The 15,321-nt window shown below is 38.6% G+C and overlaps 1 protein-coding gene across 10 annotated transcripts in view; it reads right to left on the reverse strand.

Annotated features, from left to right (window-relative positions):
- Positions 1 to 15,321, reverse strand: part of MARCHF1 (membrane associated ring-CH-type finger 1) — a 274,990-nt gene that overhangs the window by 8,022 nt on the left and 251,647 nt on the right. For all 10 annotated transcript variants that reach the window (XM_069786356.1, XM_069786351.1, XM_069786371.1 and 7 more), the window contains one exon: positions 122 to 269. In XM_069786356.1, the coding sequence (XP_069642457.1) occupies positions 122 to 269 (148 nt within the window). The remainder of the gene's footprint in view (positions 1 to 121; positions 270 to 15,321) is intronic.

The raw sequence follows: 15,321 nt of genomic DNA on the forward strand, positions 1-15,321 counted from the left end.
TTGATGTAGCTGTGTATCAGTGAGCTGTTATTTCAGAAGAGAATGTGACTGGTTACATAGCTGCCTTTCAAAGCCACCCATTGCATTATCAACAAGATTGAAGAAGGTAAAAGATACTTACCGTTATCATTGCCTTGTTTAATTTCCTCAGCGGTTCTATCAATTAAAACATACAGGGACCAAACAACACAGGTAATTGCAATTATGTGGAATGTGACCGAACAAACTATTTTCCTCCTCTCACTTGTTGTCATCTGTAGTTTCTCCCACTGTAATTTAAAAATGCAATAAAAAAAAATCAGACTTGTAAAATTTTACAATAAACTGATTAGGCCATTCTGGTTCTTTCTACCCCCAAAACCCAAGCAGTAATTAATAAAATAAACAAATCCTTTCATTTTGATAATACACATCACAGTAGTTATGTGCATTGTCACCGTAAAATTCATAATGATCTCATTTTCACAGATTCAGAGGAATGAAGTTCTGTTCTGTTTCTGTCTGCTTGCGAATGACATCTAAAGTTATTTTGCAATACAGCCATAACGTTAATAGAGAGGTAAAAAGCTGAATATTTATTTTAACTTTACCTGATGCACATTTCTGATAGTGAGAGAAGAAAAAACCCAAACATTAGCTTGTAATACTTAAATTATTCTCAGCTATTCTCAGTTGCTTAATATTAGAGGAATGCAACTGTGCAACAGTCTTCCCATAAAATAAAAGCATAAGAAATGCAACTGCATTGAGGATTAAATTCAATAAAATTGTAAAGATGGTTATGTGGAAATGATCGTACGTGATAGCAGACAAACAGCCTCAGTAACACAAGAAGGATCTTCCAGGCACATGTTTGTGAATTACTGCACTAAATCCATCATATATTTGTGAATTATGGCACTAAATCCTATCTTAAGTGAAGGCTATTTTAGGATGAAATAGGCTATTCTCTGCATTTGAACAATGCAACTCTTGAGGCATTTTTTTTTTTAATCTATCTTGCTTGTGAAGACATCATTTTTTTCAGCACTTCTTTAAAATAAAACCCATCTCTACTAAAATGCTTGCCTTTAAAAACAGATGAAAGAATATGACATTTAAAAGCAAAATGCCTCGGTTCCGATGAATAATCTCGGGGTCGGTTGCTAGCATCTGATGAATGAAACAAGTACAAACCACAATACGGCAGTGCCACCTCGCTGCAGTCGTGCTAACGCAAGACTGTACGGTGCATCAGCATCCAAGCCACAGCACCGACCACCGCAACAGCAAAGCTCCCCCTCCGCTTACTCCGACCTAAATTTAATACACTCGGGCTGCGGCTCCTGATAGTTTCCAGGTGCTAAGGCTGGATCAAAACCCCTGGCCACTTAAGAGCACTGAGGGGGTATAAATTTACTTTGAAGGTATGATTTTGGCTTTGTTTTCCTTGTTTGGGTTTTTTTTTTGGTTGGCTGTTTGTTTGGGTTTTTTTAATTTGGTTTTCGGAAATAACAAATTTCCCTAAATTGCTTATGGCTAGTGTTGGAGATGGCATCTGAGCTAGATGCTTAGACTTTAACCTAAACCAATATGGCCATTCTTTTCTAGTCTGAACGCTATTTGCTGTCTGGTCACATTTCAGAGGAGCACAACTGCAGTAAAAGCTGAGGAATGTCAGCGCAATGTCACCAGGAGGGCTAACTCTCAGAAATGCTTTTTCCTGCCATTAGTTTTAGAGCAGTACATACTGGGCCAAACGAATTTCAGTCTTTAATGGCAGTTAAAGCTTGCACGTTTCAGATCTGTTGCCTCAAAATCTCTGGAGCATTTTCTAGCCCTTGCCAGAACTGTACGAACGCAAGGCTTAAATAACTGTTCAGAAGAACTGAAATATTTCCTGAGTAATATACAAAGTGACAGAACTAGTAGTTTATTTACCAGCTGATACCTCATTTCAGTTTCTGATACATCTACTTAGGAGTGAAAACGAAGCATGCTGGGTTTTGTACGACAGGCTGGAAAAATGGAAGACATTAAAAAAAAGTAATAAACCAAACCAGAACCTTATATTCATTGTAGTTCATGTAGGTAGTACTCAGTGCTCAGACCAGACAGACTGTGGCATTATCATCACAGTCTTATCATAGCATTACAGTCACCAGGTTACATGGCATTTGACCTGAAGACTTTCATCCTTTTTGCAGTGAAAATTCAATTCAAGCTTTGCAACAGGCTTTCTTTCCAAAGAAAAAGTTGGCTTTGTCCAGATGGAAGAAAGGATTTTACCTTAACCCTTCACTTACCTGTGAATGCTTTGTGAGAGATCAACGTTGAACATAAAGAAGAATGAATTGTGTTCTTAAACAGAAATTTTCTGTCATCTTAACTCTGATGCTAGACTTTCTGGTCTACTGGAGAGAAGATTCTGTGCTAAATTTTCATTGTCACATATACCTGCAGTCTCATTATAGCCTTTTTACTCTCTGTAACATACACAAAAGCCTTAGAGCACTGATCTGAATGCCCAGTTGAATAAAGCTTTTTCGTATGGAATTTTAAAGAATGCTGGTCCCATTGCTCTAAATATAAACATTTTGTAGGTGGAAAAAAAAAAAAAAGACAAAACCAAATGACCAACAGGCAGGACAGGTAAATAAAGGAACAAGATCACAGGCTTCTGCTGAGATTTACAAGAAAGGTGTATCAGGAGAGGGAGCTAGCACGAATGAGCTAAAGCAGGCCTTTTTTGCTAACGTCCCACGATCAAATCCAGCCAGAAAGCAAGCCAAGGCCTACCAGACTCCGCTTCCTCCCTCTGGCCCCTCTTCTCCCACAAGACAGCATGCCTGTGTGTCTATTCTATCCACACGTGTGTTACCACAACAGAAATAAGCTGGCTGGCAGGAGACCAGGAGAGGCCACCAAGGCAGGGGTGGTTATGGAACTGGAAGACTGTGCAGAGCACCTCGTACTCCCAGTTGGGATAAAAGAAAGGAGCAAGGACCAAGGAGAGACTCCTGCTCACACAGATGCGGAGGGATCAGAGTACTTGGGAGCATTTTACAGCTCTTAGCATCTCCCACAGCTGCACTTCTGTTTTGCCCTGCCCTAGCTGCAGTCTCACTTCTCTCAACGCCAGTCGTGATGGGCTGAGCTCAGAAGGGGAAGTTAAATTAAGCTGTGTGCTCTACTCCTGGTGATCCCTGTGGTAGCTGAGATGTCCTACTCACGTATTTTAGCTTGGCTGAACAGAGAGTACTAAGTGACTACTGTCACTCTCTACTAGATGAGTGATGTTAGTAGATAAGCCAGCAATTTAAGTTGCCCTGAAGCAGAAAAGCGCAAATCACTATTTTAGGATTATTTGCAATAGGCTTAAATAAAAAATTTAACTGTTAATGTTAGCACAGACTTGCTTGGATAAAAGCATAGTTATGTGAAATAAAAAATGCTTGAAAATCCATAACAAAGGCTATGAGACAACAATATACTGAGCAGTGAAAGCATCAGCCCCTCTTACTCATGCTTTGTAGTCCAAGACTTGATACAGCCTAAAGGTGGGTGGGTAAGTTTGGCAGGTGCTACCGTGTCACACAGTGCATTAACGCCTCCTTAACCACTGATAAATTTACTCCTGCTGTATTTTGAAGCTTCTGCGGTTCTCAAGGCTCTCTACATTCATGATGGCAAGATAAAAATAAATTGCATCACATTTTATTGTCTTCATCAGCAATCTAGAAAAACGTACAACCATCAGGTTGATGACGCTGCGACATGCCACGGATGGAATATCAGATGCCACCAAGAACAGAAAAATAACACAGAAGTAAGTGCCCAGATGCAATTTGCCTTGGCAACTTAAATGTTAATACTCCTAACGTGCTCTAGAGACTGGAAGGAGAGAAAGAAATGGAAGACTGTAAGCCAGAGGAGACATTTATAATGTCTTGCAAATTATTGAGTCACTAAATTGATAGACAAACACTGTAGGTTTTGCCCAGCCTCCTCCAAAGCACCCCTTCACTGTTGTACATCCAATCGTCACCACCCACAGGTTCCTTAATCATGGCAGCAATACAAACACAGACTGGAAATCATCACAGATGCAGATGGTTTAATGTCCTGCAAATGCAAGCAATTGCATGAATACTATTGTGCTCCACAGAACAGGTGTGCTATAACACTTCGTAATATCTAACAACCAGAAGACCTTCTACACAAGTCACCAGACGAATCCACAATATGTATCCCGAGAAGAAAGCCTGACATATCCCCAGCCCCCTTTTTCTTTTCCAAATAAGCTTTCTGAACACTGTCCTTGCACTGTGCTCTGCAAACCACTGGAGGGTGGCAGCAGACTGTCTACGTGCTTCAGAGGTTCCTACCAAGAAGCCAGAATGAACTAAGGAAAGAAGCTGATTTGTAAATGTGATCAGAAACACTCCTCCTATCCCAACTACTACTTACAGACACTTCTAAAACATGACGTGCATCTCAACCTGAATTCCTATGCTTTACTGCCAGAGAAGTTTGTAATAATCTTGAAAGTGGCAGCTATAAAACTGTATCCTGTTCCAGGTTTCTACCTCCTGTTTTAGTTTTGTTTCTTAAAGACTATCTTGCTCTGAAACTTAAAGGGAACGGGTACTGATTTCATAACCCACTGTTGCAATTACAAAATGTAGTCATGAGTCTTCTGGGGAAAGAAAAAAACAATTAAAAAGGAAAAAAAAGTAATAGCCTACTCACAGGGAACATCTAAATCATATGTAGCCGGCCACTTCCCTTTCCTGTAATGTAGCCTGAGAAAATCCCTGATACTTATTTTAAAGAACCAAAATTTTCCTCCCAGCATGTCACTTCTAATAAAGCTTGGTAATCAATATGCAACAAATAAATATGGATAATTTTTAATATCCTCTGAAAACAGATTGTCTGCGGATATGGGGATGCTGCTTCATATCCTAGATATCCCAATACAGCCTCTCTTCTTACAGACAGAAGTAAATCTGCAATTTTAATTCCCTCCCATACATTAAGCTTTCTGCAAAGCTGTTTCATGATGGCCTGATGCAGAACCAAATGCTTCACACTGCTCACACAAAAGCTGTTGCCACACCACAGAATTGCACTCTGCAAACTTTGCTGCTTGTGTTCCTTTTCCCCACCTTCACGTTGTAGCTTTACTGTCTGCCTGCCCCCATCCACCATTTTGTATCTGCATGTTGCCCCCTGCTAGTGGTAATCTTCCGTCACATTGGCCACAAAATTTTGTCTACACAGATTTTCTGAAGCAACTCTATATCTACTGCAGATTTGCAGATTCACACCTTTACAACCGAAGGTCTCTGTCCTGCAGGGGCTCATCACTGAGGATGCCAAATCAAAGGTGAAGTTAATGGGCTGCTTTGCAACATGCTATGAATGCTTGGACTTTTAACTGCTGGATATTTTCAGGAATGCTGGTTTTAAAAATTGCATGTAAGGAGGCCTGACAGGGGAATCTGGTATGGGCATGACATTGCTAATATTAAATACTTTTCCCATTCTGACATTTTTCTCCCTATCCATCATTTAGCAAAAAAAAAAAAGGGACAAAAAATGTAATGTAAACAGCACCTACAGCTGGAAGGACTTCCTTCTGCTCTCACCTAGAGCTAAAGCCATCATGCAACATTTTCTGAATTCTTTCTACAATCTAAAGAAAGACTTTGAGCTGACCTCTATCTTGAAATAATCATGCCTGCAAAATGAAGGCTAAAATTAACTACTAGAGGCTGTTGTAGAAACTGCACTCTGCATACAGACTAGGAATACACAGAAAAACGTCTGTCTTATCTCAAACCAGGCCTGAAGGATCTAGCCAGCACTTTTGAAAAAAAGGCCTTAAGAACTGGAGCAGTGTATGATGAAGTGAGCCAAGCAGTGAAGATATGTCAGTAGTCTGAACATGTAGCTCAGAGTTATTTATTTTCTGTGGGTTAGGGAGGGTTTTCTGGTCACTTGTTGCAGTACTAATTGGCTCAGGCTCCACAGTAAACTGTTCACTACTATCAACCTACCAGCTGGAGGAAAGCAGCTGCAATGGTAGTTTGCAGGAATGGAATTTGTACAGTGGGTGGAGGAGGAAGAAATAATAGTAATAAAGGACAACAGGGCTCCACACATGTTGGGAGAACAAAATAGCCTTGTGCAGATTTGAAGTGCTGATGAGAGATGAGGCTTCAAACCTTGTAATTTGAATAAAAGCACTTTGGGCCACTCTGTGCTATCTAAACAACATGTGGTTACAGCCTGTGCCTGAGGGACTGCATCTTAAAGAAGGACAAGGTATGCCTCACAGCATCCTGCTCCAAGATGAGAAGTGCCCCTCACACAGTCCAACAGAATGTGCCAGGTCTGATGGCTGAAAGGAGAAGGGTTTGGGCCGTGAAAACTCCTCCTCCATGTTCTTTTCCCCAAACACATCCAGAGCACATTGAGAGAGGAATAACTGAGCAGGTTCACAGAAAACACAGAAAACATATTTGTCATTGCCTTTTGTCAAAAGATACATCCCAGAGAAGAAACTCTTGTAAGGATCAAGAATAGAAGACCAGAATTAGACCCCTGCTGCATTAGCCACTGAAGTCAAAAGTAAAATAAATATAAGAAATGCCAAGTCGTATGGTGCATCATATAGCCATATCTATGCACAATCTTACCTTGATCCAGTTAGCTCATTAAATAAGCTGGTACAAATCCTTCTCTGGCAAACCTGTCTGAAGTTTACCTAAAATCTATTTCTGTCCCTAGGTGACACTAAACAAACCTGGTTGGAATTCAAATGAATGTCTGTGGTGTATTTAAAACACCTATTAAAAATTTAAAACTGAACTCAAAATGGGTGTGTTTCTAAAGACAAAGACACTTTAATTGACTTTTATGTGTGATATGCATGCCTAGAGTAATAAAAGCACTACATAATGAAAAATCTCACTTTGATAAACACCTTATCATCTGCAAAGAACTAATAATTCAGTTTTATCGAAATCAAGACAGCGCTGTATTTCTTTTTTAAGTGACAGTAGAGCTGGACTTGAGTGATATAATCAGTATGCACTCTTCACAAACTTATGCAGTTTTTATAGCTGTATATGTCATCAATTAGCAGACCCTTAAAAAGTGTAAAATTTGCGTATTAAGTAATTTGAGAAGATAATTTCTAAAATGAAGTAGCTGTTTTTGCAGTCTGGAAGTACTATTGAGAATACTTGTCATTTACCAACTAGGAGAACTTCAGTACCTGCATCCTAATCATCCCAACACAGACTAAACAAAAAAAAATGCTATGCTTTGGAAATACAGGAATAGCCAGACCTCATGTCCCTCTCGGACAGAGGCCAACACCAGATGCTTCAGAGAAACGTGCACGAAACCCCGGGGCAAGTAATTATAGCATTATCTCTCCATATTGGGAGCTTCTTCCTAGCTCCCATCTGATAGAAATTGTTTTACATCAATATATAGAATGCAAAAGTATTCACCAAAGTGTTTACTTTCCAAGCATCCTCTTTGACTGCTGAAACATTAACCAATTCTTTGTTCAACAGAGGTCTACATGATCAGCCTTCAGTGCTATCACGAGCTTCTCTTTTACAATTGCTGTTTCTTTTCTTGCCTTGTAAGCTATTTAAGAAAAGGGTCATTATCTCCTAGCACAGTATGCTTCAGCTACCTTACCTAAACAGATAATCCTGACAGGTAAACTGCAGGTGAAACATTAAAACACTGGTCAGGAGTGAACTAGCACCATAATGCAAAACTATGGGGAACGTCTAGTACTGAGAACGAGGCACGCATCTACAACTATAGAAAAGATTTACTTTAGGTGCCTGGGCATATGCCTTTATCACCAAGAATCAAAAAACAAGCTGCATGTGGGCAACACATAAAGAAGCAGAGAAAAAATGGGTAGAATCTATGTATCCACTGACTTTTATCACAGTTAGTCAAGAATGGAAGCAGATGCTACTGTTACCTGCTCTCCCCACAGTATTTCTACAATCAAAAGGATCTGGTTTGTGCATCACTTTTATTCTCTTTGCAGCTAGTCATCTCCAGCCTCTGCCTACTCTGTCTTTCCAAAAGAGCAGCACAGCTAATTGAAGGCAGGACATTTTCCTCCAGTCACTAAGTAGCAAATGCCTTTAAATCACAGTGTCTCTCAAACAACAACAACTTAGACACATACACACACACACACACAAAAAAAAAAAAAAACATGAAAAAAAAAACCACGTTAATCTAACGACCATACCACGAAGTACAGATCATAATTTTGCTGTAAGGCCAGTTAAGATGAGATTTCATTTTTCAGCTAAAGCAGGTGGGGGTGCTGCATTTTGCCATATGTACTCTATGGGCAATACAAAAGCAGCCATGACACATGCTCAGTGCTGGATTTGAGATGGATTGGTCCGGGGTTAAAGCAACCACGAGTCCATCCTCCACTACAGCAGCCATAACAAACCATCTCCCAACAGTCTGTGCCAGAGTCTCTGTCTTTGAACCCCAAGTAGCATGGGCTCCCTTTGCACATTTGAGTGTATTTTGGTCTTAAATAGTGTGATGGATGTGGACAGAAGGCTGGGATAGCATGGTAGAAATAGGAAAAGGAGAGAAATTAAGAGAGAAAGGTGGATATAGCAACTGGAGATCAACATCCCATTACCTAGTCTTGTATGTGTCTCTACTTTCTTTAGTCCTCTCCAATTAAAGTGAAATTTCTCTGAAGAAGTGTTCCCTTAGGCACCAAAGACATAGTTATAATATATGATCACAGTTTTGTTAAAGAATCTTCACTTGAATCACCCTCTCTTCAGTATTCATCACACTGCTTAATTTCCTCCATATCAAATTGTCTAGCCTGCTGAAAAGTATCTTGAAGCATGCATTTTGAAATTAGAGCTGATGAAATAAAACTGGTGACACCTGAAAAGATAAATCAATAAATATACTTTCTGTTTATTTAGCTGTAGTTTTAAATGATGTACAAAGTCTTCTCCAGGAGTTACAACAGAATATTAGTTATTCCACCTTCCACCTAGAAAATATTTTTCACCTAAGTTTGCCTTCTCTTAGACCGGTACAAGCATGAAAATTCTCATTACTGCCTTGTACTACATGGGCTTGGCCTTTTCTGTTTGATGACCATGTCCTTGATTATCCCATTTGATACATTAGTAATTTAAACACTCTTTGCAATATGTAAAATTCCTTCGAGTTCTAATTTGTTTCTTACAGAATAAGAACCTATAGCCATTTACCTCGAGAACTTGCTGTGCAACCTGTCCTACAGAAGTGTTTTACATCGCTACACCCCAAGGCCCTTCAGCATCATGTGTCATAACAGGAATGGGGAGATGTACAGCAGCAGGTGGAGGCAAGAAGGGTACAAAGGTACCTTCACGTGCTAAGATGTCTTGTGAGAAAAGTACAGTTGACTGGAAACAGAAAGCAGCCATACCTGAAAGTCACTGAACGAAGACTAGCCATTTGGTACTGTTGGATGAACCTCAAGAACATCTTGCATGTCTTTTAATCTCATCTTCTATCCTTCACCTTTATAGATCAAAGATGCTCTTACCAATTCTTCCCCCTGCCCCTGCCCCATCACCCACTGAATTAATAGTATGAGTGAACCCCAACACTAATTCTTTTTATATGATCATTATTTTGTTCCTGAAGTTGTAAGAGCAGCTGACCTACGTTGTATAGAAAAGGTAACTTGCCTTCTGAGCTTCCCTTAACCAAAGCAGTCTGAATTGTTACAAAGATGTGGCTTGGTTTAAATGTCCTTGTATACCAAAAGCCTGGTATTTTTAAATATATTGTTGTTTAAATATATCTAGACATATCTTATTTTTGCAACTATATATACAGTATATATGTGTAGGTCTGAATTGCCACGTAACCAAGATTACTAAAAGGAGCTGATGTGCTTCATTATCTAAAATATGACTTTAGCAAGAATACTGATTTCCCAATGAATAGCTACAGTTACCTTCTCTGTCTTTTAGTTTTCCCACAAGAGATATTTTTTTGATCCAATTAAATAAAAATGAATTAGGGGAAATTTATGCTGAGGAAAGGCTACAGTAATTAACACAAAACTACAGCCTAGTGCTCTGGCAAAGAGCTGAGGGAAGCTATTCATTCTGAAAGACCTCCGACAAATGCCACACATTCCAATTTTGCCATATAAAAATTGAAGCAGATGAATAAAGCTCTGAATAATTCCTGGAGGAAAAGTTCTTTTTTCCCAAGTAATTTCAATAAAATGCTACAGAAATAAAATTAAATTAACACCAAAAATCATAAAATATACTGAATGAACTGATAAGTAACCCATTTGATCATATTTTAGATCAAGTAGTGTATTGCTATGTTCAAGAGAAGGCATTTTGTGCATGCATTCCACCAACAAGCAAGCATCAGCCTGTGAACTAAAACTCAGTTCAGATCATTCTCACATCATCAGGTCCCAGGCAAAATAAATTTGAGGCAAATAACCACTATAAAATTGTATGTGTTAGTTATGTGAGAGATTAATACATACATTAATCAGATCACGAATAGCAGCCCACCCCCATTAGAGCTGGTAAAATCCCTAGCTTCAAAATTAAACAGTAAAAATGGCATTTTTACAAAAGTCCATGAATAACAATGACTGATTTAGGTCAATGCTTGGGTTGATTATGGTCTTTAAATTTTATATTACTGGCTACACAGTTAGTGTCAGGGCACGCTTCCATTTACATTTTCTTTAGTTGTAAAGCCAGTATCAAGAGATTCTCTTAATCATTTTCAATGCTTTAGCCATCCAGCCCCTCCTCTGTTAAAGCTATTGATGGGGCCAAGTGGTAAAACAGAACACTGAAAGGGCTGAAATAAAAAATGAAAAGAAGACCCCAAGTTCTTAAAAAATGAGAGGCTGATGAACTGCAGGATGGGGTAGGACCCTCTAAGTAAAATGGAAATGAAACCTTTTGATGCAAGTTGGATCTGTGAAACAACTCAGACCAAACTGTTTATTTCAGCCTCAGAAAGCACAGAAGGATTCGTACCTCCCAGAACTCATGTTCATGGTTCTGTGCAATAGTGGGTAACACCACCAATACCCAGAGCTGGACAATCTCCTGAATTGCCTTTGCTTTTGTAAATGCTACCGAGCAGCAGAAGTAGCAAATTTGCTTACTAGCAGCTAATTAGAAGAGGAAACAGTTTCATTTTCTGGCATAAGATTTTTTGTGAATGCAAGTTCAAAGCAATGACAATAAAAACATCTTGTTCTGCCTCCAGGAAGGATGCTGCACATGGGGGTGTCCCAGCACACTATCATAGAGGGCCTTTTGCAAGCCTGAGGGTATGTTATGATGGTTTCAAGCTATGAGGCACGAGAGGTGAGAATCTCTCATCAGAAGTCCATGGGCACTGGAACAGCTGGGTGAATAAAAGCTGTGTTGAATGGAAGAGAAGGAAATATGGAGATAGAAAGCTAACCCAAATTCTACCAATATGAGAAAGCTAAGCTCTATTATTCTTGTTATGGCACAAAATGCAACACAACATTACTCTGCAAACTACAGCATGCTGTCTATACACAGATAAATTTGCAGTAATGCTCTATTACTCTCTCTCAAAAATTAGGAATACAACTGTCTGAACAAAGTAGTCCCTTGCATCCTTGAGGCGTCACAATAGGATATAAATGCTATAGAATTATTTTTACTTTAAAAGCTTTAATATACACATTCTCCCTTGAGCACAAAGTTATTCACTACAATGACATGATAGCCAATAAGAAAGTAATAGCTTTGTGCCTTTGTGCATACTGGTGAAGTGTCTGACCCCACATATTACAAGAAATGATTTGAGGCTAGCAATGTTTTGAGAGAGTTTACTGGAAGAAAGATAACACCGGCGCAGGTTGCCTTGACGACACTGTGTAGCTGCACCAGAAATCAAAAGCAAATGTAGGATCTTCTCCTATGATAAGGACTGCAAAGTATTCACCAAACTGGGTTAAAAGGGAACTATTCCCACAGCAAGTCAATGTTACCTGACCTATGCAATATTAGCTATCACTCCTTATCATGAGCCTTATTAGAAAACTGATTAAAAAGCCAGATGGTTCATACTTCACAGCACAGGGCAATAAGAAATAAACAGCAAGCAATACAGTAATGAGTGCGCAAAGTTTCTTTTTTTTCCTGGGAGACTCTGCAGGTCACTTCTGGTTCTGAGAGTCTGCTCTGGCAGGAGAAGTGGTTTCTAATGGCGACCACTTTTGATTCCATAGCAGGAATTCACAAAGGTGTCTCTGCAGACTATATCACTTTTGGCAGTGATTGCCATATCCTTGAACAAGGAATGTAAATAGAAATTATTCGGCTAGCATTGAACCAAAAATAAATCAACACCCTTAACATATTTTGCCATCACTGAATTTATCATGCGTGCTACCAGATTTCATCAAAACAAGATTTATCCACAAAGCATCCAGTTATGAATGAATTCCTCCAGGCAGTCATATTTTTTAAGATTTACTCTTTCTATAGGACTGCATTTAGCACAGAGAAGGGAGCCGAATCTGGCGCGCTCACACATTACCTAAGAGCTCTAACAACTGGATTTAGCGTAGTGCAGGTGACAACTGTTTTGTAAAAAAAGGCACCCTATGCAGGTTTAACTCCAACAGGGGGAACAAAAGATGTATCCCTGCTCCAGAGTGAAAGAGAGTCTGGGAGAGATATGGGACTTGAAGATTCACTTTACACTTTCCTTTTGTCTATCATAGCTCTCAGAGCAGCATTCTGATTTTCTTCTGTGGCTTCCACAGGTGATTCATTTTTTTTTTTTAAGGAGTGTTTGGAATTGCTGATTTCTCTGCCTTACAGCTGGGAATTACCCACAATGAGTCTGTTGGCTCAAACCCTACATCTTACTTGGTTACACAGCTCCTACTGATCCGATGGTCTTGCTGCAAACAGAGTAACTTTAACCTACTGTAGTAAAATTAAGTATTTGCTTTTGATCCAATAGTTAAATCAGCATCATACCAAACAGTTGAAATCTCCCCCACACTGATTTAACCAGTTAATCACTAATCTGACCACAAAGGGGTCCTGATATGCTTGAACTGGGTTTTGCTTTGTATGGAAATTTGAGTTAGCCAGTTCCATAACTTCTCTCCAGGACCTAAATACCCTGCTCTGGGCAGTCGTGAAGCACGTTATCTCCAACTGGGACTTAAACCTTTGAATCTGTACGGGAGTTAAAGCTGGCATGGACATTTTATCACTCGTTATTTATAAAATAAATGATACCAAGCAGAGAGAGAGAGCATTCCTTCTTTCTCTTCTAATGACAGCAGCTGGGTACACGAGAAGTTCCATGGAGTTCAAGGGTGTAAAACCCAAAGAGAGGCACCTCGTATAACATTTAGAAGTGCTATTTATCACTATCTAAGCAAATACAGAATACAAGAGGAGTGAACACTTAGAAGATATACAGACGCGTTCAAAATAAACAAGATCAAGTTTCTTTTGTTATCAGTATTTTAAGACTGGCTTTGCTTCTGTTTAATTTAGCAGAAACTTATCACTCTGTTCTAAAAGAACACTCTCAATCCTCTATCTTTAAAAGGGCTGACTTCAGATACCCTTTCTACAAGAAAGAAAATCAACTTCAACTGGTACAGAATGCTTCCCTAAACAAAAAATTGACTTGCTCTTCCTTAATGACCAAGAGTAACTACATGGTAACAATGCGCAATATTGCTTATGCCTCATATAAATAAGAAATTATTTGTAAATCATTTAAAACATAAAACAAAATCAGGAGAGAAAATAGACATATCTGACACCAGAGAATAATCTGTTGGGATAATGCATCAAAGTAAAACATCTCATCAGATACCAGACGTCTTAAATAGACGCAAAATTTAAACATGAAAAGTATTTTGAAGTATAGCGAGACACTGTGGAGAAATCTCCATTTGAAGACATTTCTGCATTTTAAGTCCCTTTTAATTTGACACTTTTATCCATTTCATACTTACAGTATTTTCATTCAGTTCCTGTTTCCACTATACTTCAAACACCAAATTCAAGAGATATGAAAAACAGGTACTACTTTACCAGGATTACCAGGATTCTTTTTAAAGAAGAAGTGATGTTCTCAAGATGAAGCTATTACCTGAGAGCTCAGTAAGGAACTCACACAAGCTTCTTGCCACTTTCTAATTCCTTCCATGATAAAGTCACTTTATAAATGAGGAATTCTGCATTATGGATTGCAAATGCTGAAAGGTAAAGCTACAAATGCAACTGTATTATTTATAGCCATAGACAGACATAACAGAGACCATGAGAAATAAAACAGGCACACTAAGCAATGCTTAATATTTAATCTCTAAATTTATATTGTAGCCAAGTAATTAGACCTGCTCAAATATATGAAACATTTGCAATGCCTGTTGATCAATGCTTAAAGGGATTACTTCAATGCAAAGACCCACTAAAATGATTAAACTAGGTTTTATTTGATGTCTGGTGCTTTCAGGGATTCTGTAATTAAATAACTGCTGCATATTGGCACAAGCCTATTGATTTAATAGAGTTATCTTGATTGATGTTAACTTAGCATGCTGCACATTGTCACTTATGGGTGCTAACAGCTGTATGACACAATATTCAAACACGATTTTGCTATAAAACCCTAGACTTCGATAAAAAACTGTTAGGAAACATGTTGGGTGCATGAAAGGCTGAAGCATGAATAAAGATGGTAATTCACCAGTTGAATCAAATAGTTTGTTTTATATTTAAATTCTGCTTTTGTGATACTGCAAAAACAAAAGTATAGATACCTTTAATTAAGCTCTGCAGTCTGTAATTTTCTCCCTTCATGAGACCAGTGGTTGGAATGTTGCAAAGGTATTATGATAAAATTCATCACAATGAAATAATGCACAATCCAGAACTAAACTTTAGAATCTCACATCATGAGTAAGGTAGAGATTAAAAATCAAAACTGGTTGAGAGATGTGACCCTTTCACTTGTAGAATGCCACTTCAAATCCAGGTCTAAAGGCCATGGAAATGGGATCTTCTGGAGCTGGCCACAAACTTTCACTTTAGGGGAAATAATTTTCTTTTTTTTCTTTAACAGAATGAGTTTCTTATGGAACTGAATAGGTACTCTTCTGTTGGAACTAAATCTGTGGTCTTTTGTTTAGGAAACACTGAAATGAAATCTGTTTTCAGAATTTCTCAAAGTTTATTAGCAAAATAA

The sequence above is a fragment of the Haliaeetus albicilla genome, chromosome 1 (assembly GCF_947461875.1).
Source record: "Haliaeetus albicilla chromosome 1, bHalAlb1.1, whole genome shotgun sequence".
NCBI classification, from domain to species: Eukaryota; Metazoa; Chordata; class Aves; order Accipitriformes; family Accipitridae; genus Haliaeetus; species Haliaeetus albicilla.